Source organism: Nestor notabilis, unplaced genomic scaffold (genome assembly GCF_000696875.1).
Source record: "Nestor notabilis isolate BGI_N333 unplaced genomic scaffold, ASM69687v1 scaffold3899, whole genome shotgun sequence".
Classification (NCBI taxonomy): domain Eukaryota; kingdom Metazoa; phylum Chordata; class Aves; order Psittaciformes; family Psittacidae; genus Nestor; species Nestor notabilis.
Genome location: NW_009943967.1, coordinates 6,399 through 31,462, shown reverse-complemented (window position 1 = coordinate 31,462; position 25,064 = coordinate 6,399). Strand labels below are relative to the sequence as shown.

The 25,064-nt window shown below is 40.9% G+C and overlaps 1 protein-coding gene across 1 annotated transcript in view; it reads right to left on the bottom strand.

Annotated features, from left to right (window-relative positions):
- LOC104411709 (ADAMTS-like protein 1) overlaps positions 1-24,643 on the bottom strand; it is a gene marked incomplete at its 5' end in the record, with an annotated part of 55,479 nt that extends 30,836 nt beyond the window's left edge. The window contains 6 exons of the mRNA XM_010022199.1: positions 1,988-2,116; positions 5,120-5,247; positions 10,839-11,976; positions 13,285-13,438; positions 16,145-16,324; positions 24,433-24,643. Of these exons, the coding sequence (XP_010020501.1) occupies positions 1,988-2,116; positions 5,120-5,247; positions 10,839-11,976; positions 13,285-13,438; positions 16,145-16,324; positions 24,433-24,643 (1,940 nt within the window). The remainder of the gene's footprint in view (positions 1-1,987; positions 2,117-5,119; positions 5,248-10,838; positions 11,977-13,284; positions 13,439-16,144; positions 16,325-24,432) is intronic.
- Positions 24,644-25,064: the final 421 nt, after the last annotated feature.

Below are 25,064 nucleotides of genomic sequence, written 5' to 3'. Positions count from 1 at the left end.
AAAAAGAAGAACATCTGTATATTTGCAGAGCAGATGCTTATTCAGTCATCTGAAGTAGCTGCTAAGGTTAAGAAGCTAAAGCAAGGGTCTAAGGGACCCAAGAAAGCTTTAAACTAGATATGTTGGGGGAGGGGGGCTTAGTTCCACCCCAACACTCCTGGTCAGTTGCCAGCACCTGTAATAAGTTCTTAGAGGGATGTAGAGATATTTCAGCTGCTCCAACCATTGAGTCGGCCTCATTTGGAGTCCGGCTCAGATGTCTCTATACAAATGCCCATATATGGGAAACAAACAAGAGGAATTGGAGATGTGTGCAAGGCTACAGGGATACAGTGCCATCGGTATCACAGAAACATGGTGGGATGATTCCTGTGACTGGAGTGTTGGAATGGAAGGTTACAGGCTCTTCAGAAAAGACAGGCCTGGCAGATGTGGAGGGGGAGTTGCTGTTTATGTCAGTGACAGGCTGGAGAGTATGGAACTCTGTCTGGGGATAGGTGAGGAGTCAACAGACAGCTTATGGATCAGGGTCAAAGGAAGAACAGCAGTGGGGGACATTACGGTGGGGATCTGTTGCAGGCCAGCTGACCAGGAGGAACCTGTGGATGAAGCATTCTACAGACAGACAGAGGAGGTGACCCTGCCCCTCTACTCTGCTCTTGTGAGACCTCACTTGGAGTATTGTGTCCAGTTCTGGTGTCCTCAACATAAAAAGGACATGGAGCTGCTGGAGCAAGTCCAGAGGAGGGCCACGAGGATGATAAGAGGACTGGAGCACCTCCCATATGAAGATAGGCTGAGAAAGTTGGGGCTGTTCAGCCTGGAGAAGAGAAGGCTGCGTGGAGACCTCATGGCAGCCTTCCAATATCTGAAGAGGGCCTACAAGGATGCTGGGGAGGGACTCTTTGTTAGGGACTGTAGTGGTAGGACAAGGGGTAATGGGTTTAAACATAAACAGGGGAAGTTTAGATTAGATACAAGGAAGAAGTTCTTCACAGAGAGGGTAGTGAGGCACTGGAATGGGTTGCCCAAGGAAATTGTGAATGCTCCAACCCTGGCGGTGTTCAAGGCCAGGTTGGACAGAGCCTTGGGCGACATAGTTTAGTGTGTGGTGTCCCTGCTCATGGCAGGGGGGGTGGAACAAGATGATCTTAAGGTCCTTTCCAACCCAAACTATTCTATGATTCTATGATTCTATGATTTGTGTAACACTCAGTATGGCTCAGTCTTTGTTTTATAAGCTGCTCCCTTCCCCTTCTGTTCCCCCTCATGTTACGTACAAAGTGTAATGAATCAAAGATCTGACCCTGGATTTTTAGAGATTTCCCATCTCTCTCTCCTCCCCCACCCTCCTCCCATACAAAGACCGTTGCCACCAACAGCTGTAGAACTGCAACACGCAGATTGGTGACCACTGGAAAGAGGCAAACTACCATTGTAAGACTGAGGGACATTCAGCCTCTGTCTGGAAAACAGTTTCAGGGAGAACCCTGTTTCAGCAGAATTCCTCTGAATTCCTGCACTCCCAAGATGAAAAACAAAAAATCAGAAGGCAAGTGTGCTAACATGACCTCAATTTAAAAAAAAATCTGAGTTTGGCAGGAAAAGAAGGAACTAGTCCAAGTGGGCTTTGAAAACTTAGTCAGTATGCAAATGAGTCAGTCCATGCTTATATATTCTCACCAAACATCCTCAATAGGTAGAAATGTGTATCAGATTTGTATTCACATCACACTAAATATCTCTAACAAATGTCTGTCATATTGTCTCAGACCAATTTTCTTAAGCCACTACACTTTCCCTGTTGGTATTCATGAAAGGAGGACTATTTCTACGCTAAGAATTAATGCAAGCAATGTAGTTTGCCCAAGTCCTAAGAAAACCTTGCAGTTTCACCCAGCTGCCCCTGAAGACACCAATTTAGCAAAGAACACCACAGAAATTTATAGCCAAAGGCACCTGCATGGGAGATCAAACAATTTCTCACCTGCAACCTGGCAGCTAATGGTAATATTCGCTCTCTGGATTGTTTTCACTGTGCTGCCAATATCAACAGTGACAGCAGGCGATTCAGTGTTGATCACTGTAGCTCTTGATGCCTTTATCAGTGGCTTTCCTGCATAAAAGAAGCACCACAGTTATCAGATCAAGCACCCTGGACTGGCATGGAACAGTTGGTCTGGTACACTCTGTGTGAAAGTACCTACACAGGACAGGTGGATAAGAGAAAATGCTGGAGTATGAGGCCACTTTCTCTTTATAATATTACAGTGTCACCAAACTCCATGGAAAAAGCTGTTTGGTTTTTTTGTTGGTTTTTTTTTTTTAAAAAAAAAAGGGTATACTTAGAGCAGAGGAAGAAAAGCATTAAAAGCCATATGGACACACATGAGAACCAGCTGTATCAATAAACACTGGTATCACTGGAACTGCAGCAAGATGTTTGCCTGGTACTGAAACCAAAATACCACCCTTTACCAAAGGCCAGATGCAAGAAAAAGAAGCCTGAGTGATGGCTACAGGCACAGGTTTAGAGCAACATGCAAGCTGTTTCTACAAATCCATCATGTTTTCTTTAACCAAAGGAGAAACACTTGGATTGGGAAGACCAGACAATAACCAGAAAATTTTCTTAGAATGGCTAGTGTAAGAAGATTTGCAAACTCATCTTTATCCAAAGTCTATGAATTTTTCCCCTTTAAGTAAATGGTCAGATACAGAGGTTCAGATATCATTTGCCTGTAGAAGCTGCAGTTTTAGGTTAAAGTCTACCACTGGTTTAATTTGTGTGTTGATCTGGAGGTGGTCAAGGAGAAAAGATGGAAAGAAAAATCATTTGGTTTCATTGAGCTCATGGAGAGTCCTGAAAATTGAATTCAGCCCTAACTATAAATTATTTCATATAGATATATTTCCAGGGCTTTGAAAAGATGCCTTTCATCTGGAATTACTGTCATAGCAATTCAGGCTTTTTTGGTATTTTCTCTTGGTGCTTTTAATACCTAAGAATAGCAAAGTAAAATATTATATTTTATTGCTGAGTATCTCCAAAATTTTTGATGCTTTGCATCCAGACGTAAAGAAAAGAAAGTAAAATTCTTCAGCTATCCATCAGCCTTTTAGTTTCCTGATTGGCTTCTACTATCACATCAAAAGATTAAAAAACTTTTAGCTGTTCAGCCCACAAATGAGTAGCAAACCATTGAGAAAAACGGATGCATTTTCTGTCTTTTTTTCCATGCGTGTGTTAAACTAATTAGAAAACCCTTCAATGAAACAAGCCTTCAGCCCCACTCCTGATCCCTCTAAAGATGGTTTCAGCTTTCCAGTTTTTTGGTTTTGTTTTTTTAGAAAGTATTTACGTTATGCCAAAAGGTTGTTGCTTTGTTCCAAAAACTGCTCGGTATCTCATTTTGATATTTATGGCCTCATTTTATAAGATGGTCAGCTCTTTTTGCCTTGGATATGAGATAGAAATGCATACCAGTTACTAAGGAGAGTTCAGTTTGAGTCTGGGATGTATGAATGTCAATTCAACTAAAAAGTTTAAGCTACAACCTTGACAATTAATTATAATCAAAAAGCCTTCCTGTGCCACATATATACCTAACTCTAGTTTATTTTTCTATAGCTTCACACAAAATTGCCTCCACAAATTATGTTGTACAAAGGCTATGGCTTTTAAACTTACTGAAACAACACAGACAGAATAACAGTTTCACTGATGAGTCTTTAACTTCATGTTTAGCTTATTGCTGGTGCAACACAAGAGGTTTACTGTGGAGTTGCTCCTTATAAAACACTGTACTGTCTTAGCAGCAGCACCACTGCTTCACTGCCTGGTATTCAGCAAAGATATTCCTGATCTGTAGTAGTGTAATCGGGGTCAGATTCTGGTTTTGCCTATATGTAATACGTAGCTTTGATGCAGAGCTTCCTTTTCCACTCTGGGGGATTTAGCAGTTCTCCTTCTAGGGGACAGAAAAAGTCTCTTCCAGTTGGTTTACTGATCATCAGAGCTTCACTGCTGACCATTGCTGCGTTCCTAGATTTCTTTATACTCCTCTTACCTGAAATTTTCTCTGTGTTTCATGTAAAAATGTCAAGCTTATCAACATCTATTCATTCCTCTAATCATACATGTATACACTGGCAGCTGATGGTCGCTGATGTTTGCACACTGGAGGCCTCCAAATGTTTCCACATTCTGGATCAGTGAAATGAAGAGGGCTGAAAAATCAATAAGCTTTCTAGCAGTCCTAATGTGTTTCCTTTTGCTTTTGTGATAAATAGGATCCTTCTCTAAGACCTCTCTGCCTTCTGTGTCTTCTGTCCCTTTGTCTTACTCAACGTCTCCTCATTCATATTTGCTGCTCTTTCCTTCTGCTAGTCCTGATGTGATTGTGAGCCTGCTGATATTGCCTACCAGAGAACCTTGAAGAAGTTGGATTCATGCACTACCTCCTGTTTCCTTTGGCTTTTATTTGGGTGACTTTCATCTAGAACTGAAATCTAAACTAACAAAGGATATCTAGTCTGATTTAGAATTCAACCATTACTAGAGAAATTTAAACATAGAAGTTAATTTTATGAACCTCTCTTTGCCAGCAACTGAAACAGTGTCAGCCATGCTTGTGCCACAATGGATCGAATATGATACAGGGCTTGATCTTGCAAGGGCCTAGCTCTTCAGCTCTGGTATTTTTCAGGCTTGCCTAATGTACATCTGAACAAGTCCTTCAATCAGTCAGTTAGACTTGAAGAGATCAGTAATAGGCTTAAAATGAAGCATATGAATTATATGGCTTGGACTGCACTGCCCATATAGGCTGTGAATAACCAGGATAAGCACTGTCTTGAGAGCATGTCAGATGCAGAAAGTAAGAAAAAGCATTCATCTCTTGCAGAAATGCAAAAATCTCAGGAACTGTCTGTGAAAGCTGGGGTTTATAGCTTAGTGTTTTCCAGAGTTCACATCCTGTGTTTTCACCAATGTATGTCTGTTGACGCACCTTGCCTACCCATCATCAACCTCAATTTTTCCGCCCGAAAACAGTTTCTGCCCAGGATCACACAAGTGGCAGGGACCATGCTGCAATCACAGAGAGTGAACTGTTACCTGCTAGCGTAACAGCAATGGAGACAGAGTCAGATCCCAGGGCATTAGACGCATTGCAAGCGTAGAAACCCACATCAGCTTCCACAGGTGCTAGAATCTGCAAGGAGTCATCAGGCTGAAGTAGCATCCTGGAGTAAAGCAGAAAGAAAGTTACACACTCTTAGTTTGTGTAAGCATGAATACATTTACTTTTTTTTTTTTTTTTAGGCCTTTGGGGCTATATTTAAAAATCTTTGAAGAAATTTAGTCTTACATTGAGGCTACGAGCTGTGATGAATTAAATTAAATTTTAGTCTCGTTCCCAGCATGTGCGTATTAGAGAAAGATTGCTGAGTACATGGGATATCTGCCCATGGATTGTGAAACGTCCTCCTTTGCTGTGTCACTTTGTGTATTATTGCCTAGCCTGCCTGTCTCCCAGTTCTGCAAGTACAACTAGAAATAGTAAAGAAAAAGCTGAATTACTGCAAGGGGAAACAAATCGCAAAACCTGCAGAAGCTAGGCAGAAAGAAGTGAAATGAACCACAGGCTCAGTGCCAAAGCCTGAAATAGGCTCAAAATTCTTTGATTGCTTTGCAGTTTGTACAAATTCAGCAGTCTCACTGCTCCCCTAACAGTCAGTGGAGACAGACAGGAATACTGAGCTCCTCGGTGGGCTGAAACAACTGTTTCTTTTCTCTGCCAGTAAGAGAAGACTACTGTGATCTTAGTGTACTGCTCATGGTTAAATGGGATGAATATGGCCTTAGAGGTCTTAGAAACTGCTTCTTTTCACAGTCTGGTTTTGCAGTGGTATAGCTCCATCAGTTCCCTGTTTATGTATGTATACCTATTTAAGCAAGAATTCATTCCATGGGCTGTTGTGAATGCTTATGTACTCTTATTTCCAGTATAGTGTATTTCATAATTATTTTTCCTTTCTCTTAATTTTTTAGTTGAAAATGCTGTTAAGATCTAATGATAAATCACTTTTCTTATCAGCAACTTTCAGTAGCTGTTGTATGTAAACTCTTAGTTGAAGCTGTGATTGATAGTGACAAAGGTAAAAGTGGGAAAGGGATATGCCTGTAAAACACATGCAATAAAAGTCTGCTCACAGATCCTGGAACTGATGAGTTTCTTTCCATTCCCACCCTCTCCTACTCCCCAATGAAAACTGGTGTGTCATGGACCAGAAAGAAGGAGATACTTGATCTTGCACGACACTGTGGGTGGTAGATCTCTAAACCAAACCAGATTAGGGCCACCCATCAGAATCTATTATAGGAAAAAACCCCAGAGTTAAAATTTGTTTTTTGACCTTTTTTGAGTGATAATAATAATAATTATTTTTAAAAGGAAAGAGCTGCCTTTTGTCAAGCAAGTTTTGCAAGTGCCTAGAAAAATGCACATTTACTAAATAAACATTAATCATTTTTAAATTGCATCTTTGCTTGCACAGCAAAAAAATGCCAATGGTTGAAAGAATTCCCTCCCACTTCTGCTTTCAAGGATCTTTTCCTTCTTACCCCTTATTCATAAACAAGGCAGATTTCTATTTAACCACTGTTAATAATGCCAGCAACTAACAAATTTCTTTACTTACAAAACTAGTCTTAGTATGCCTCAGTATCTCACACATAAATCTTTTAGTTTAACACTGACTGATTCAATCTCAACATGGAATTCATTAAAGCTTCAAAATTTGTCCCAAACTATACTAATGTATAACAGTTACAGCTGTGTGTGTTCTGCCTGCATGTATGCAAATATAGTATGTAAGCTGATCAGTCAGTTCTACATCAAACTAACACCTACAAACCCCTAAAAAAGTTTTTATGAATTGTTTCCATCACCTTTAGGTTGAGGAAAGACCTTGCTTAATACTGCACCTTGTGAAAGACCAGGGACCATAATTTGTTTGTTGTTAATCAGCTCTGCTGACGTAAATCTCTTTGTCATTTTAAGTAACCTCAAGATGCACCTCAAATATTTCCAGCAATAGAAATAGGTCAGGTAGGTACCTGCCTTTAAAAAAAACCCCAAAACTACAACACAGCGCCATCTTCCTTTCTTTTCAACCCAAGTTTTAATGCCTTTCTCTAGAAACAAAGCCAGTGTCCTCTTCTTTTCAATAATTCTTCTTGCTATTTGTGTGTCACATTTTGGCATAGATGCTTTTCTTGAAAGCAGAAATATTATTATCCTTCTTTGTATAGAATGATTTTGGCTGGATTCCCTATTTGCTCATTGACTGCTGTTTTTGTTAAGTATTGAGTTGCTTGTCAGTGGTGAAAAAAATATCAGCTGTTGCAATTCCTTCTGTCAGCAGCCTGTCTTCAGAATCTCGTTTATGTACTTAAAATAATACAGCTTAGTGCTTAATCAGTCTCATCTCAGTTGTTCCACACTGCATTGTCTCCAAGACAAAAATGTATTTTACAGGACATACATCAGTGAGTAATTCAGATGGCACCCTGCAAACACTTACCTCTGTAACACCTACTGTTTCCATTCTGCTTCATGTCCATTTATAAAATACATTTCTGTTTTAGAAAAGTTGAATTATCAAGTAAAAATAGGTTAATAGTGATGAAAATTATGGCATTCTGGGAAGGCTTACTAAATAACACAAAAATCTCTCAAAGATTTTTCACTTTTAAAATTGATTCCTAAAGAAGTTAATCTGGATTTTCTTTGAAATAAAACATTTTCCGTCATTTCAGAAGTCTCCAGACTTTGGTATAGATACTAGGTTCTGAAGCTCTGAAGCTGCACTTAGAACCCGTGCTGGTATTAATCTGACACTTTAACCTTAGGAAAGAGTATGGACACTCATGTTAAATATGCACTCAGGCTGAATATGCAGACTCAAGTCAAGGATCCTTTACTGGAACCACACAGCTATGTTTAACTCCTAAAGCTTTTTGTGTGATATGTTTTCATTCTATTGAGTACCTGACACTTTTCTGGGGGGCCTGTGCTGTATCTTTTAGTTTCAGTACCTAGACTAAAGCTACAGAAATTAAGTTTTGCAAGTGGAGCTATGTAGCAGGAGTCATAAATACTTCTAGGTGGGTAGAACAGCTTATGGAAGGAGGCAATGGGAATAGAGGATTCGTTACTGAATCCCTGTTCTAGACAAAGTCCACAGCCACAATGCATAAACGTGAGTGCCCTTATCTCAGTATTTGGTAATATACAATACAGATAGCTATCACCCAACCTAAGCCCAGCAGCCTACATTCTAAAGGTCACAATATAAACCAGATACATTGAGAATCTCATTATGCTGAGTACAGTATGAGCTAAAGGACTTCAACAAAACTCTGACATTCCTCACCAAAAGTGTCCCTCTTTGATACTAATACAGAAAGGCCCATCTATATTATTTTTTTAATTCCCATGAAGAGGGAGGTTGGCTGGAAAACTTGTTCTCTTCTCCATGCAGTGGCTGGGAATATATGAAGAAGACAAGCTGCAGAGCTGAAAGACTGCTCAAGCATACCAAACACCTCAGTATCTGGATGGCCTTGCAGTTTACAGCAGTATACTGTGAGACTGCTTAAACCGTGGCTTCCATCTACACAGCTGATTGGCAGCCAGCAAGAGCATTCTGAGCCAAAACCAGAATACTGCTGTTAAGAACCCAGCAAAACATCTACAACTCAATTTTTATATGCATCGTGATTTCTAAACATTAACTCCAATGTTACAGACACTGAGTGTTTCTGGAGTCCACAGTACCGCTTACTTCCCTCCGCACCCACCAACCTGGAGGAACCATAAGTGATGAACACAGAAGGAAGTTCATAAAGTGGAAACTGCCTGAACCTTTAAAGAAAGGTGTCAATGAACAACACTACTAACTTGCAAACAAACTACAATTCCCTGAGTCTTTCTGATAGAAATTTTAAACCACATAGTTGCCTGAAGATTCAGAAATACAACACAGCATTTAATGCTATTTCAGCCAAAGTGAATACAAACAAAAAGGTTGAAAGGCATTGTAAAATAAAAATAAAATAAAATAAAATCAAAACTAAAATTTCAGAAATTGCAAGACTGTTTTATTGTCAGCTAAATGAATTTGCTTGTTGCTACACCATGGCTGCTTACATGGTGTGAGAGTATAGCGTCCATCATTAACCCCATGTGGACTTTATTTAACTTCTATTCTCTTTCAAGCATACTACAGAAATCAAAGTCATTTCAAGTAAAAGGGGAAAAAAAAAAGTCCCTTAATGGCAAAATTCACTGGTAATGAGAATCTATATGTGAAACTTTTGGGGGGCCATGAAGATATTTTGACAGGAATATGGCCAAATAAAGGGATACTACAGGCCCAAGTCTTGATTAGGACTGCATGTGATTTCCACAAGAGCTAAGTTCTTGCTTTTAGTGTCCCCCCCCTGCAAAATTTACAATTTTTTGTGGGAAACCTCATATGCTTACTAGCCTTCAGACAAGAACCAGGAAATCCAGTACATTAAAAAACCCCAATGATTTTGCAGAGATTCAGTTGCCAAAGTGAGAAAGGAGCTAATAAACCAATTGTATAACTGTGCAGAACAACTGATTGTACCTAAGTCAAGACTTTACTGGAGAATCCATAGACACCACACTGGAAATTTTTCCCTTGACTCCATCTTTTCTCATTTCCCAAGCTGACCTTATGAGTAAATTCACGTATCTTAACTGAGGTCAGTATGATGTGCAGAAACAGCTGAAAGCAGATCCCTGGACTGTTTTATTGTACTATGTTTCTTAATAAAACTGCCTCATACACTCTCTACCTATCCTTTCTCACAGAACACAACCAAATTATAAAATCTCAAGTATACACATGAGAAAAATGTATGTTATCAATACACTTATGCGTATAACTAGCACTGAAAATGATCTTTTTTTGTGTGCTCTAGCACACAAATGAGTAACATGGAGTGACAGGCAGGTAAAGTCTACCTGAAGGAAAACCAGCATCATTTCTGTGGTGCACTGATAAAAGCATTTTGTTACTCAAGTTTACAGGGTACACCTTAGGCCAGCACATGAGTTTGAACAAACAAGGATGCACTAACACATATCAGAAGACTAATGCTTAGAGATTGGTGTGTTGAGATGACAGTGTAGCTGCAAATAGCCATGAAGTATGGTTCCACAATTTCCAGTCTCTATCAGAACATACATAGGGAATGGTGATTGAAGTGCCCCCCTGAGGTTTATCTGGGGGCAGTTTTAAACACAGATACACATGTGGAAGGCAGAAGGCTCATTCCCCCCATCTTCTGCTACTACAGCCATGTTAGACAGACCCTGCTGAAGCACTGTGCGAAATGCAATTCATATCCTTAATGAGGACACACCCAGAGGATAATAGTAATAAACAATAATTTGTATATGTCAAAACCAATCTTCATAGCAGAAACCTCCACCTTCAGATTGGAAAATATACTAAGGGTCACAGCCTCCAGACAGGGAGTTGACTGCATTAGGCATTTATCTACGTTAGTACTTTACAACTCTTCATCTTACTTACCAAAACAGAAGTCAAATTTGTTTGCTACACCAGACTCACCCAGTATCTAGACCTTGCTGAAGAGTTACAGTGCTCTGTTTACCACTTCATTTGTGTCAGCCCTTCTTTTCATATGAAACCAAACTATCGCAAAATATGACAGGAAAACTGAAGAGTCAAAATATCAGTTATTTTTTAAGAAGTTAAATAAGATGTTTTACCTATCATTGTATTTCACCTCCTCTCCATTCTTAGCCCAGCTGATGGTGGGCTTTGGGTTTCCCACTGCTTCGCAATGAAGCAGCACGCTCAGTGTGCCACTGGCTAGGACCACTGTCTGTCCCAGGTGGGTAACAACCTCTGAAGCAGAAAGCTGTTGTGCTGCTGAAATCTTTCGCAGGATGGCAGGCTTTTGATGAGGTCTCTGCAAGCCTTTTACCACGTCTACAGAGGTAGGAAGGAATGCTTCAGCAGATGATGTCCTCAGGGAGCTGGTAAATCCAGAAACATGTCTGTGGACAGGGTGCTCCACCGAGGTCGAATCTACTCCTTTCCTTGATGTTCTGATAACAGATACCTGGTGCTCCAAGTGACTCTTGAAAACCTCATGAGCCAGTTGCACAACAAGCTGCTCAGTGTAGACATCTTTAAGCTCCTCAGGCTGTTGAGACAAATTGCTTACGATATCATCCAAGCGTTTCTGCTCTGTGACCATAGTAAACGGCAGGCTATGCTCCCGGCTCTGGTCCTCCTCTGATGATGCATTTCTCTCTGTGGATTCCTGGGCTTCCCAGGACTCCAGATTTTCCCCTGGCCAGCCCCTGTGCTGCAGCAGCCTTGAGATAATATAATCATACCACCTGCTAGGGTCAGCAAGGTGCCCTTGCTTTTCAGCCTTGCTCCCATTGAAAAGAATCCCATTGATATGCTTCTCCTCTGTTCTCAAGGCTTCATTTAAGCTGGGCTTTCTCATAGTCTCTTCTTCCCTAATACCAGCTGGTTGCCCAGCAATGATCTTGTTGCTTCCAATTAGTTTAATTACAAAATGCTCCTGGACTGGCCCTGCTGTGCAGGTGTATGTCCCAGTATCTGAAGTTTTCAAACGGTTGATTTTCATATATCCATAGGGTGTAATGGTGGTGTGAGCTGAGCTGATGAGCCTCTTGTCATCCTTATCCCAAGTGATCATTGATTTCCGGAACCTCCTTGTAGGGCATCGGAGAATTACAGAAGTTTTGGGCAGCAGGTAAGCATGCCCACCCACAACAAAGTGTAGTTTCTTCTGCTTCCTTGTCTGGATGTAAACTTTCTTTATGGCCATAATGTGGGGGCTTTGCTTATGAGCTGGCCTGTTGTGCCCTGAAATATCATTAAGTTTATTAGTATGTGATACCATTAAACAAAACAAGCAGTTTACTTTGGTGCTGGCAGCATTCAACATACTAATAGACAATAGTGGGAGAAACTGGCCACCAGCTGCTGGACATTAAGTTGGAGCAATCAAAATAACAGGAATAACAAGGTGCCTTTAGGAATGCAAAAGTAGTTCTGGCTAGAGTACATGCAGAAACTAGAAAGCCAGAGACAAAATCTTCAGTGGAATACTTCAGTGGAATAGTTCAGTGGAAATGTAGTTCTTGTTGTTAAAGTATTTAAATGAATACTCTTCATTAATAAATGCATTGCAAAGACATGTATTTACCATCTGAACCCTCAAAGGTAATATAGTCTTGCAGCTCACAGCAGTAAGGAGAGTGAAAGTGCTGCTACCTCAAGGAGTAATGTTGAATAGAATAACACTGTCTGGACCAGGCTTAAAGACATGGTAAATAATATTAAAGTGCACTAGTTCAGCATGTCCTTACAGTTTCCAGATTTGTATGACAGAGATCTTTGTTATGAAACTTCAAATAAAGCAGCATAGATATATTATTAGCAAATACCATGCGACATTTTTTCGTAGCCTTGCTTCTGAATGTCGAATCTTCCTTTCTCCTTAACATACCCAACATTTAGCAGTTTCAGAGTTCATAGCCAGCTTTAAGCTGAAGCTGGGCTGGTTTTCAAACTGTTGCACATCCAGTTGGCTTACTGTGAGCCAGGGAAAGGTGTACGGGGAAACTAATGCTCTTGTGAAGGGCAACAAAAGATGCATGAAATACCAACATAAAATACATCTACCTTATGGTTCATTACAAATCTCATAGAGGTCATAGAGGGTTCCAAGTGACATAATGAAATACGTTCTTAAATATCTTCAATCCTTATCAAACATGTTCTTTGCAGCTGTTCTAACAGAGTTTATTTGCAATTGCCCTCAGGCTGCTGTGCTGTATCACTGAGCCTCTACATTCCAGTTGTGAAATTTAGATCTAGATTTGGGTCAGAATTTTGAGCCAGTTCTTCCAGAAACTAGTAGCTCCCTTCCAGCATATTGGCTCAGACCCATTTCCAACAGTAAAATTTATAGCTCTCATCCACTGGCTTGCCTTATTGCTGAAGCATACTTGTTTGCAGACAGAAAAACTTAGCAGCAGCAGCCACTTTTCAAGACCAAGTAACACTAGTGCAAGAGAAGGGTTTGGAACAGGTGACAGCACGGATTTCTTAGTGACGAACATCCAAGCCCCCTTTCCCCAGACACTCCTAAGCATCTTTTCCACTTACTTGTACAGGTGCCTGGAGCACAGGGCCTGGTCAAGGATGAGAATGGCAAAGGTGGGCACAGTGAGGAATTGATGATGACAAAATGCCCGGTTTTCAGTATCTTTCTGCAAATAGCATTTCGACTCTGGGTGCCCTCTCCACAGCTCACTGAACACTAGGCACAGAACAAGAAACATTAGGAACAAGGTGTATTAAAAACAAAAGTTGCTCATATCACACACTCCCCCTCACCTCCCATATTCACACTGCATACTCGTACCATGGAACAGGCCTGTTACAGCTTTTAAAAATGTTGCAGTGGAATAAGGCAGAGCAGCACCCAGCCATTCAGTTACAAACAGTGTAGGCACAGTAGGGAGACAAAAAATCTGGTGTTTTCTGTCTTTTGTGGCTTTGAATCTTCCCATGCTCCATTTAGTACTTCTTCTATCAGCTGGTGTCTCTTGCATTAATGTTACTGTGCTACAGTACAAAGCTTGTCTTTGCATATTGTTTCTGTATGTCTGCATCTGTTCTCTGGAAGAGCTCCTGCTCACAGCCAAGAGCAGACCACATCGAGTTGAACTTCACAGGTACATCTGTTCTGCTAAAATCTGGCCTAAACTTAATATTTGAGCTTTACTGTTGCAGATGTATTAGAATTAAAGAATCATAGAATCATAGAATGAACTAGGTTGGAAGAGACCTTTAAGATCATCAGGTTCAACCATTACTGAAGGACTGCCAAGTCCATCCCAAAACCATGTCACTAAGCGCCTTGTCTACATGTTTTTTGAACAATTCCAGGGACAGTGATTCCACCATTTCCCTGGGCAGCCTGTTCCAACACCTGATCACCCTCTCAGTGAAGAAAATTTTCCTAATATCTAACCTAAAGCTCCCCTGATGCAGCTTGAGAACGTATCCTCTTGTTCTATCACTTGTTACTTGGGAAAAGACCCAACTCCTCACTCGTCCTCCTTTCAGGTAGTTGTAGACAGCAACAAGGTCCTGCCTGAGCCTTCTCTTTCCAGACTAAACAGTTCCCTCAGCTGTTTCTCATAAGACTTGTTCTCCAGACCCTTCACCAGCTTCATTGCCCTTCTCTGGACCTGCTCCAGCACCTCAATGTCTCTCTTGCAGTGAGGGGCCCAGAACAGAACACAGGATTTAAGGTGTGTCCTCATCAGTGCCCAGTACAGGGGGATGACCCTTGCCCCGGCCCTGCTGGCCACACTGCTTCTGACATGGGCCAAGATGCCATTGGCCTTCTTTGGCTGCCTGGGCACAAGCTGGCTCATGTTCAGCTCCATCAATCAGCACCCCCAGGTCCTTTTCTGCTAAACAGCATTCCAGCCACTCTTCCTCAAGCCTGGAGTGTTGCATGGGGTTATTGTGGCCCGAATGCAGGACCCGGAACTTTGCCTTGTTGAACCTCACACCACTGGCCACAGCCCATTGATCCAGCCTGTCCAGATCCCTCTGCAGAGCCTTCCTATCCTCCAGCAGATCAACACTCCAGCCAACTTTGTGTCATCTGTAAAATTCCTGATGTTACCTCATGCTGGTAGTTACCTCAGGCTGGTAGTTACCACACATGTCATACGGAAAGGAGTATTAATTATTATTAACCTGTGGTGCATGATGCACTGGTGGGCATTGTTCAATGGAATTCAGCATGCCTATTTCTTTTTACATTTATGTATACAGCGTCATAAAAAGTGAGCACACAGACAGTGTCATTGCACTGGGACCCAGGCAGCAGTCTGTAAAGGTGGTGGAAAGCGGGTTGAGAGCTGTAAAGCTGGAAGCACAAAGATACACATGCACTTCTGTAGGTGCAGGAGGTGTGGGTAACAGGAATTGGAGATGAAGTGAGACAGACATAATACACTAAAGGTAAGAACATAAATCATGTTGCAACTGCTTGTGCAGGAGGACAGATTGGGAATAGAATTACCATCTTCACTGCCAGAATGGCTATGTTTCTCCTGGCAGCAGACTGCATGGGAATATCTACTTAGATAAGTAAAATGTCAAAATATATAAACATATAAAGAGTGCAGATGGGACAGCTCTATTAGGTAACTGGTGTTTCTTTCGCAATTAATACAGTTTCCACCTCCTTACATGAAAGAGAACTAGGAGAGTGGTGGCAGAGACTGTAAGATGAGGAATGATTTTCATGCTTACTATCATTCAAAGGTCAAATTATATTTTCAGTTATACTGTTATAAATACAAAAGAATTTTTTCTTAAGCCTGTAGGGGCCAGAAAGGGAGCCTGGGGAAGTGCGAGAGAATATAGTAGAGTGAGTGTATTCTGCCAACTCTAAACTGAAGGAAGGAAGTAGCTAGCTAACATTGCGAAAAGCACTGTTCTAGAATGAAAGACACTTGGAGTCTGTAATGATATGACTATAGCAGACTGTAGGAATCCCTTCCTTCTCTTCTCAGCATCACAGAGGAAGGCCCCAAAAGGAAAAAGCTATTGACAACAGAACAGCCAGGCTTGGGGAAGAAGAAACATTTAGCCCGGGGGAGTAAAAATTGCTCTTCGTTGATGCCTTTGATGAATATAAGCATAGTCATGGACAGAGGCAGGGATTTATTGTTTTGAGCATGGCTTGTGTTTATGCCAGAAGGGAGGTCATATTTATGGTTTGGCTGGATGGCTAAAGCACATCTGTGGATGCAATCTCCAAAAAATAACATTGAGCTAGTGATCACGTCCCCTATCAGGATGACAGGGACAGATTACAGGACAAAATTGGGAATAACACACTTTATGCAGTCTAAGGTCATTTGGTTCCTCCATCCCAAATGAGTGACGAACTTCATTACCAAGAACAGCACAGTACTCACACATACGAATAGCATACCTGTGCCCAGTCAGAGAAAAGCCACTCACTGGGACAATCCTCATTTTTGCAGACTTGTTGGATAACTGGCCTTGGTGTGGAGCAGAAGGTTTCTGGCAGTTCTAACAAGCTTCCATCTGCCAGATGCTGCTTACAAAGTGTATCTCGCTTCTGGACACCACCGCCACATGTCTGTGAACACTGTGGGAGATTAAAGTCAGCCACTCATCACTCTTACACCATGACAACTTGCAGCAAAAATTACTTGTGAATTTGGGTACAAATCAACACTCAACTTTGGCCATGTAGAAAATATATATATAAAAAAATAATTCAGAGATGTCAAAGCAGACTTCTTTTATAAATGTCAAAAATATTTTAGGAAGTGGAAGCAGTGTATTTTGCTAATATCTATAAAAATTGCTTCAGTATTTCTGAAATGTTCTGTTTTCAGGTGTTTGTACAAAAGACATGGAAACAAGAGGTGAGAATGGAAGTATGGACATGGAAAAGTTGTCCTTTCCTTTAGACACCAACTGGAAAATGAGACACATGCACATCATGTGGAGGATCTACATCCTAATATCTCTTTCTGAGCTCTGACTGTGCTACTGACGGTGCCAAGAGAGTGGAAAAGTATTCTCCAGCAGCAGATGATTCAAGACCTTCATTTCCAAGATTTGATTATAAATATTAGACAACAGTATCTATAAACTAAATAGTTAGCCTAAACTACATATTCATATTTAGCTTTTTAAAAAAGGCTCGTATTGGCAAGAAAACAAATGGATATTTGAGAGTGTGATAACTAAAAATTTCCCCACTTTATCACTTTACCTTTTCTTCTTTTTGTAATTCTCTCATTTCTTGATTCTGACCTGCATGAAGTCTATTGCTAGTGCAGCTTAAAACTAAGCAGTCCAGCCCAGAATTCCTGTCCTTGAAGACTTCTTTCATTTTGGCATTTCTTTGATTTTTAATTCATACAGAAGCTGTTTATCAGCTGCAATCTGCTATTAATCTCAGTAATTGGTTTATAAGGTTAATATAATAAACCATTAGATATCCACATGCTTCTTTTATACTTATGGCTGTCGTGACAGCAGTGTGTACTCTTTCCAAAAGGTAAAGAAGGAAGGTTTATTTGCATCAAAGTGAATTGGAATTATTAATATCCAGAGAACCCACCTCCCCTCTTTCTTTAATCAAATACCCCTTTCTGTATGCATTTTCTAACCAAGCAGGGCAGGAAGTTTTGAACAAGCAGATTTAATAGCTTTCCTGAATCTTTTTTGTAAACTTGGTTGCTCAGTAGTCCTTTCTCCTGAGGATGTTTTTCTTGAGACTGATAAAAGCCCCCCAGTTCTTCTGCTCAGTCCAGCTAGCTGAACTCTTTTTCTCCTAGGAAAGAAGAAGGGGGAGCTTGCACTTCAATGATGTGACCAGAAGTTGCTTATAGCTTGCAACATGGGAGTTACGCTTGAAAAACAGAAAACTGTATGAAGAAGTATTAAAACTTATACTCAAGCAGTTAAAAAGGGACTGTTTTAGAAAATCTTGCAGTCATGAAGGGTCCTTCTCTCTTACATAGACAGAGCTGCATGCACTTTAATGCTAGCCTATTTATTTAGGATGAACATTTTCCTTGAAAGACAGAAAGGGAGTGCAGAAAAAGATATTTATATTCAGTTGGGTTTGCTTTCTAATGAATAAAAATAGCTTTTGTACTACTTACTTGGAATGCTACAAAGCTCAAAGGCTTAAAAAAATTAAGCAAGTAAAAGAATACCTCAATTTTCAACAAAACATTTATTAACCTTTCATTTGAAGACAATTCATTCCTGAGGAGACAGTAAATCAAGAAAAATATAATTAAAGGTATTACTGCAAGATTGCCTAAGGACTGTCATCGCATACCAGAGCTGAAATAGGTTAGTAACTGTATGAATACAACACAAGTATGTTCCTTCTGTCAATCAGTCAAATCCCAGGAAGTCTTCATGTCCTTCCATCACTGCTAGTTAAAAGGATAAGACAAAGCAGATCTTTTCTTGCTTCTTGCCCTTCAGTCACTTATGCAGGTTTGTTCCGTGAATAACTTGCTACTCAACACCAAACTCTATTGGTAAGTGCCAGAGAGAGCCAAATGCAGTAATGTGATTCCTCCTTGTCTGAAGGAATGTTCTTCTAGGACAGTCCAGGATTACTGCAGTGGAGCTGTGCCTGGACTTATATTTCATCTCTGGAGTCTGCAATGCCCTGGGGTCTTTGCTGATTTTTCTCTAGTGCAAGCTTCCAGCCCTCACATTTTTCCAAGAAAAGGGCTAATCAATAACAACAACATCTGCTTGTACTTACAGGAAATATGAAACAGTAGTTTTTTGATGATCCTCACTCAGACATTTCCCATCTGAATAATGTGCTCTCTCTGCTGTTCAAAATGACCCCACAGCACCATTACAATAGAGGAAAGTACTGTATCACAGGGTGCTTGTATCACTCACCCTCCCAAGCAGGTGAAGAGTGGCTGAACTATGTTGTCTGATATTCCTGCTCCCCACAGCTTCTGAACAGAGCCAAACTCAATATCCCCTGACATTTCTTCATGAGGGATCTGAGATTTTGACAGGGTACCAACTACCAGAGTGACATCTTCCCACATCCCTCCCTGATTATGCCTAGTTCAACAATTAGCTTAAGCAAACATAAGGCAAGGCGATATCAAAGATGAAAACCCATAAACCCAAGTCTGCTAGCCAGTCATTCCTGGTTTTGTGCTGCCTTTTTCCATATGCTGGCATAAGCATTTGTGTGGCTGTGTAGTGAGCACAACTGTGGGAAATTAGTCTAGGCTAAAACTAATTATATTTCTGGGTAGCTTTAACCAGGACCATTGCGTGATTGCACAGCACTTCTGCAGATGTAAGGGAGTTGGTGCTGTAAGGGCAAGAAAGAGATCCCTGCAGCAGCTATTTCCTCCTTTATTAGCAGTCATCCTAAACTGCTGGTGAAATGGTGGCCTTGGCACCACCCACAGCAGTCATTCTTTTGGTGATGTTCTGCTCATACAACGATGTGCGAATGATAATCAAAATTAAGAACTGATGGTCACCGCTGAAATAAGAGAGGGAAATCAGGACATCCCTCTGTCTCAGCACATGATATGAGCATCTATCCACGTTCATACGATGAAGAGGATAAAGGCAAACCCATAATATCTATTGTGTGGGAGGCAGGGAAGCTAGTGTCTTCTCAAACTTGTGAAAAAAGGCAATTATTAATGAAAAACAAAGGGCTAAGCAACTGTCTCTCAGCATGATAACTTACCGGTTTGGGGCAGCAGCTGAGTGTTTGAAAGTATGTCATTTTATGGTAGTCCTGCTTACATGGACAGTTGAGGAAGGGATTGTCTTACTCTCATCTCTCCCAGGCTGTTTAATTTTGCACTGCTATCTGCTCAAGGTGGTGGGACTACAGCAGTACAAGTTTTGGCCTGACTCTCAAAAATTAATTCTCCACTATGACTCTGCAGTAAGATAAAGCATCTGCAAAGGGAGTAAATATTTTTCTTTCAGCAGGTCTTCCAGTCACTTTCTAAGGCCTGACACTTGAAGATTTAGAATGACTTTTTACAATATTGAGAAAAAATAGCTAGGGAAATATCTGAAAATGTTACTTGTTTTCCCATGCTGACTGTGTTGTCGAGCTGTTGTTCTAATTATCTTTGGAGCATAACTATTTTTGGAGCAAAGATATCCCTAAACAGAAAAAAAAAGAAAAAAAAAAAAAAAAAAAATGCAGAGACTTAAACTATGGCATTTATTCAGTGTCAAGCCAAAGGACAATGAAGATTTAGTAGAATCATATAAACATAGAATGATTTGGGCTGGAAGAGACCTTAAAGATCATCTAGTTCCAACCCGCCTGCCACAGGCAGGGACACCTTCCACTAGACCAGGTTGTTTAAAGCCCTACCCAACTTGGCCTTGAACACAGCCAGGGATGGGGCAGCCACAATTTCTCTGGGCAACCTGTGCCAGTGTCTTGCCACCCTCATAGTAAAGAATTTTTTCCTAGTATCTAACTTAAATCAACCCCTGTCAGCTTAAAGCCATTCCTCCTTGTCCTATCACTATATTTCCTTGTAAAAGTCCCTCACCAGGTTTCTTGTTGGCCCCCTTTTGGTACTGGAAGGCTGCTGTAAGGTTTCCCATGAGCCTTCTCTTCTCCAGGCTGAACAAGCCCAACTATAACAGTCTGTCTTCATAGGAGAGGTGCTCCAGCCCCCTTAACATCTTTGTGCGCCTCATCTGGACTTGCTCCAGCAGGCCCATGTCCCTCTTGTGTTGGGAGCCTCAGAGCTGAATGCAGTACTGCAGATTGAGGTCTCAGGAGAGCAGAGAAGAGGAGGACAATCACCTCCCTTGACTTGCTGGCCACACTCCTTTGGATGCAGTCCAGCGTACGGTTGGTTTCTGGGCTGTGAGTGCACACTGAAGCTGGCTCATGCTCAGTTTCTCATTGCCCAACATACCCAGGTCCTTCTCCTCAGGGCTGCTCTGAATCCATTCTCTGCCCTGGAGATGGAGATTGCCCTGACTCATGTGCAGGACCTTGTACTTTGCGTTGTTGAGTTTCATGAGGTTGGCACTGGCCCACCTCTCAAGCGTGTCAAGGTCCCTCTGGATGGCATCCCTTCCCTCCAGTGTGTCGACTGCACCACACAGCTTGGTGTCATCAGCAAACTTGCTGAGGATGCACTCAATCCCACTGTCCATGTCACTGAAAAAAATGTTGAAGAGTATTGGTGCCAATGATGTCCCCTGAGGAACACCACTTCCCACTGATCTCCACATAGGCATCTAGCCATTGAGACCAACTTCCTGAGTGCAACCATCCATTTACTAATGGATATCTCTCATTTGAGGTTTCCAGAGTAGATATTGGTAGGGACTTGTAAAAAGGTGCTCTGGGTTCAGCTGCAACAGTTATTTTTCTTCTTCCTAGCAGCTGGTGCAGTGCTGTGCTTCTAATTCAGTCTGAGAACAATGCAGATAACACACGTTTTAGTTGTTGCTCAGTAGTGCTTACCCGGATCAAGGACTTTTCATTCTCATGCTCAGCCAGTGACGAGGGGCACAAGAAGCCAGGAGGAAGCAGAGACAGGACACCTGAACCAAACTGGCCAAAGGGGTATTCCATACCACAGCACATCATGCCCAGTATAGAAACTGGGGGGAGGTACCCAGAAGGGCAGATCACTACTCGGGTTGGGCTGGGTATTGGTCAGCAGGTGGTGAGCAGTTGTATTGTGCATCACTGCTGTGATTGTTCTTTTTTCCTTTCCCTTTTTAGTTTTGTATTTTCTCCCCGTGTTATTTCCATAATAATATTAATAACAATAATAATTGCAACAAACCCAACAATAATAATTACTATTATTATTAGTTTTATATTGTACTTTAGTTACTGGACTGTTCTTATCTCAGCCTGTGGAGTTTACTTGCTTTCGATTCTCCTCCCCATCCTGCCCTGAAGGGGTGTTTAGGGGGATGTAAGCCAACAGCTGCATGGTTCTGAGTTACCAGCTGGGTTTAAACCATGACAAAAGGAAAGATTATATCCACCTTCCTCCAGAAGCACACTACTGAAAGCAAGATAAACATCCTAATGGATTTAGCTAAGAAAAAGAACTATTTAAAAATAAATAGCCTTGATTCTGCAAAGAGATATTTAAAAAATCGCTTGGAAGGTTACAACACCGATAATTATCATGTGTTTATGTGCCAAGAACACTGGGGCTTCTAACGGCATTTAATTCAGACAACCCTTCCTTAAGTTTAAATCTTTTGTTTTGTTTGTTTGCTTGAAACTATTGTGAGAGAGTGCTCTGAAATCATGACAAACTCCAAAGATGAGACCAAAGAAATGGCTTCAAACCAGGCTGTCTGGAGACTAGATGTTACCCTCTAGAGTTGGTGAAATTTTAAATGACCTTCCTCAGGGTGAGGAGGGCACCTTCCTACATGGCTGTCTGTCTCCCCATATGTGGGAAACCCTCTGAAAAATCTGAGGAGAGGGGAGGTATTGTGGGTCCCTTAATGCAAAGAAAGGATTTCTTCTGCTGGAGGGTCCACAGTAGCTCTGCTGCATGGCTGGAGCTCACCTCCAGGAGAAGTCTCAGCCACTCACATCTTGTTTAAATGATCTTTTCCCTCACACATTCTAGGACCCAACAGCTGTAATAATCCCTAAGTGCAACCCAGTCTCCTGGTGCTGAAGCTTTTCACATGGAGGTCATCCAAGGGAAACCTGTGTGACAGTGAACTGCAAGGCCTGGCCTTCCTACAGGGTGGAAATAACTGTACAGAGGTGGTATAAAGAAGGAAGACAGATGTCTTTAAAAGATGAGAGAATGGATATTAATTTTGATGGATTAGGCGTTTTTTTTTTTTTTACTTGCACTATGCTTATCTAAACAGAGGCAGAAGCCAGTAAGTAGAAAGTAGAGAAGTACATTTTTTATGATGTTTTCTCCTGGTGAAAGGTAAGCACAGTAAATACTAGGTGCCCAAGTGGTGAGGAGCTATATACATAGCTGCTCAGCCTGCAAAGCCTGTGGAAGAGCAGAAGAGCTATGACGTGACCTTTGTTAAGCTGCAGCAATGACCTGCAGCTCAGGTTCTTTCTCTTCACCCAGCTAGAGACAGCAGCAGCTAAAACAAAAGGTGTGAACTGAGCAGTTTGATTTAACTCATGATTAATATGCTTATTAAAGACTTCATAATTAATTGAGGTCTCTCCTCCCTAAGATCTGCTACACCTTTCAGAAAGACAGCATGTTTGAGAGCAGATAAAAAAAATGGCCAAACCATTACTTTAGACAGGCAGAAATGTATGCATTCACATAGTTAAGGAAGATGTTCAAATTTTGAAAAATGTCTGTTTTAAAATAGCTCTAGTGGTAACTATTTTGGTACCATTCTAGGATGGCTTTTAGCAAATGGTCATTGTTACAGGAAAATCAATTTTTCAGCAAGCTGTTATGTATGTCTCTTCTGATTGTTCACATAAACTTATAGAAGATTTACTTCTGCAAAGACTTTTTGGCCAATTATAGGATTTTAATGACCATAGGCACTCACTCTAGCATATGCTAACTTTGAAATGCTTGCCTTTATTATGTTTTGGGCTAGTAGAATACTACTTGCTATTTACAAATATAGCATTTATGACTATAGTTAGAAACAGTCAAAAGTACGACTAAGCAAGTATGTGTATGTGAATATCAGTAGACAAATTAAAGCATGAAATATCACTGAATTCTTTTAAACAGGACTAATGCCATAGGCTAGTTACCTAGATTTGGCAGAACGTCAGTGTGACACAAATCTTTGTTACTGGGTTGGCTGCTCAAACCCAGAGCTGACCCATGAGTACAGCTTCACAGACTTATCAACTTCATTCCATGAGCACATTAACATCTCCCTGGCTGTTGAGAGGGATTTTGTAGATGGAGACTGGATAGGCATATGTAAGCAACATATTTTTCTCATAGGATGAAACGAATCTTTGCATTCAGTAGAACCAAAGATTTAAATAGGCCTTTTGCTTGCAACTCCACCACACAGCAAATTTTTCCATTACTCTTGATGACAGCGCAGGATCCTTTCTTCCTGTGCAATATTATATCCAACAGAAGCATCTTTATGTTTTTTTTGATTTATACGAGTGTTATTATTTGCAACAGATGGCAGCCAATGAACTAATTTCAGGCTGCATTCCAAAGATGGAAATCCTTGTACAGATCCATTGGGTAGACAACAATTTTCAGCCTTTTGGTAATAAGGTATCCGTCTCCCAGAAGGAAGTGCCTAACACTCATTTGTGACTTTGAAGGATAGGGAGCATTTCTTATCCTGAACTGAATTATTATTTGAGAATATATGGAATACCCAACACACTTTAGAGATTCTCTCCTCCTTAATCCCTATAGCTTTGTATTCCTAGAAACCTTGACATTGCTAAGCCAAATCCACTCACAGCTGCTGACATATGTTTCAGATATTTTGTCTGGAATCTACAGCCAGATATGAATAGTTTACAGTAACTTTGCATTAGAAGTAGCTATGGTCATTATTTACCTCTAAAAATGATGCATTGCAAAAAGGCAAACTTTTTCAGTTTTTGAATGGCTTCTTGGAGTGATTAATGAATCCTCTTGATGAGCTAAAGCAAAATGCTGCATCCATAATGCACTAATGGCAACTTTTAACAGTCATAAAATGAGATTACACATACATTCTTACCTCTTGCCATTCTGTAGGATACCAGGATGGTGGGCAGTCAAAGCGATTACAGGCTTGCACAAGGGATGGCTTAGGTTTATAGCACAATTCATCTGCCAAAATGACGGTCTCATTAGTTTCTCTTGACAGCAGGTGAGAACAGAAGACATCCCGTGTCTGCAATCCAACCCCACAAGTAAGACTGCAGGCGCTCCATTTCCCAATCTCCCATCTGTGAAGGGGTCAACAGAGAAAAATCTTAAGCAGAGAATAAGGTCACCTGAAATTTTCTCTTTTTGTAATGACAGATGGCATAAAGAAGCAGTAAATAAAAGGGAACTCTTCTCGGAGCACTGTCACCCTTCTTGTAGCTGCAGGATGAGGCTGACTATTTGCTGTTCCTCTGTATTTTCAGTTCTTGTTAAAGGCTCTTGGACTTCAAGTCTTTGGGACTCCTGCAATATCATGGGAATAGGTTTGAGTCCTACATAAAAAGTTTTTGGTGTGCAAGAGCCTGGCCATTGTATTTCAAGACTAAATGGATTTGATCAGCTGGCTTTTTTTCTGTTTTTAACAACAACGAAAAGAAGACGATATTAAGAAAGTCCATAAAAGAAATGTATCAATGCATTGCTGAGCAGGAATTTCTCCCA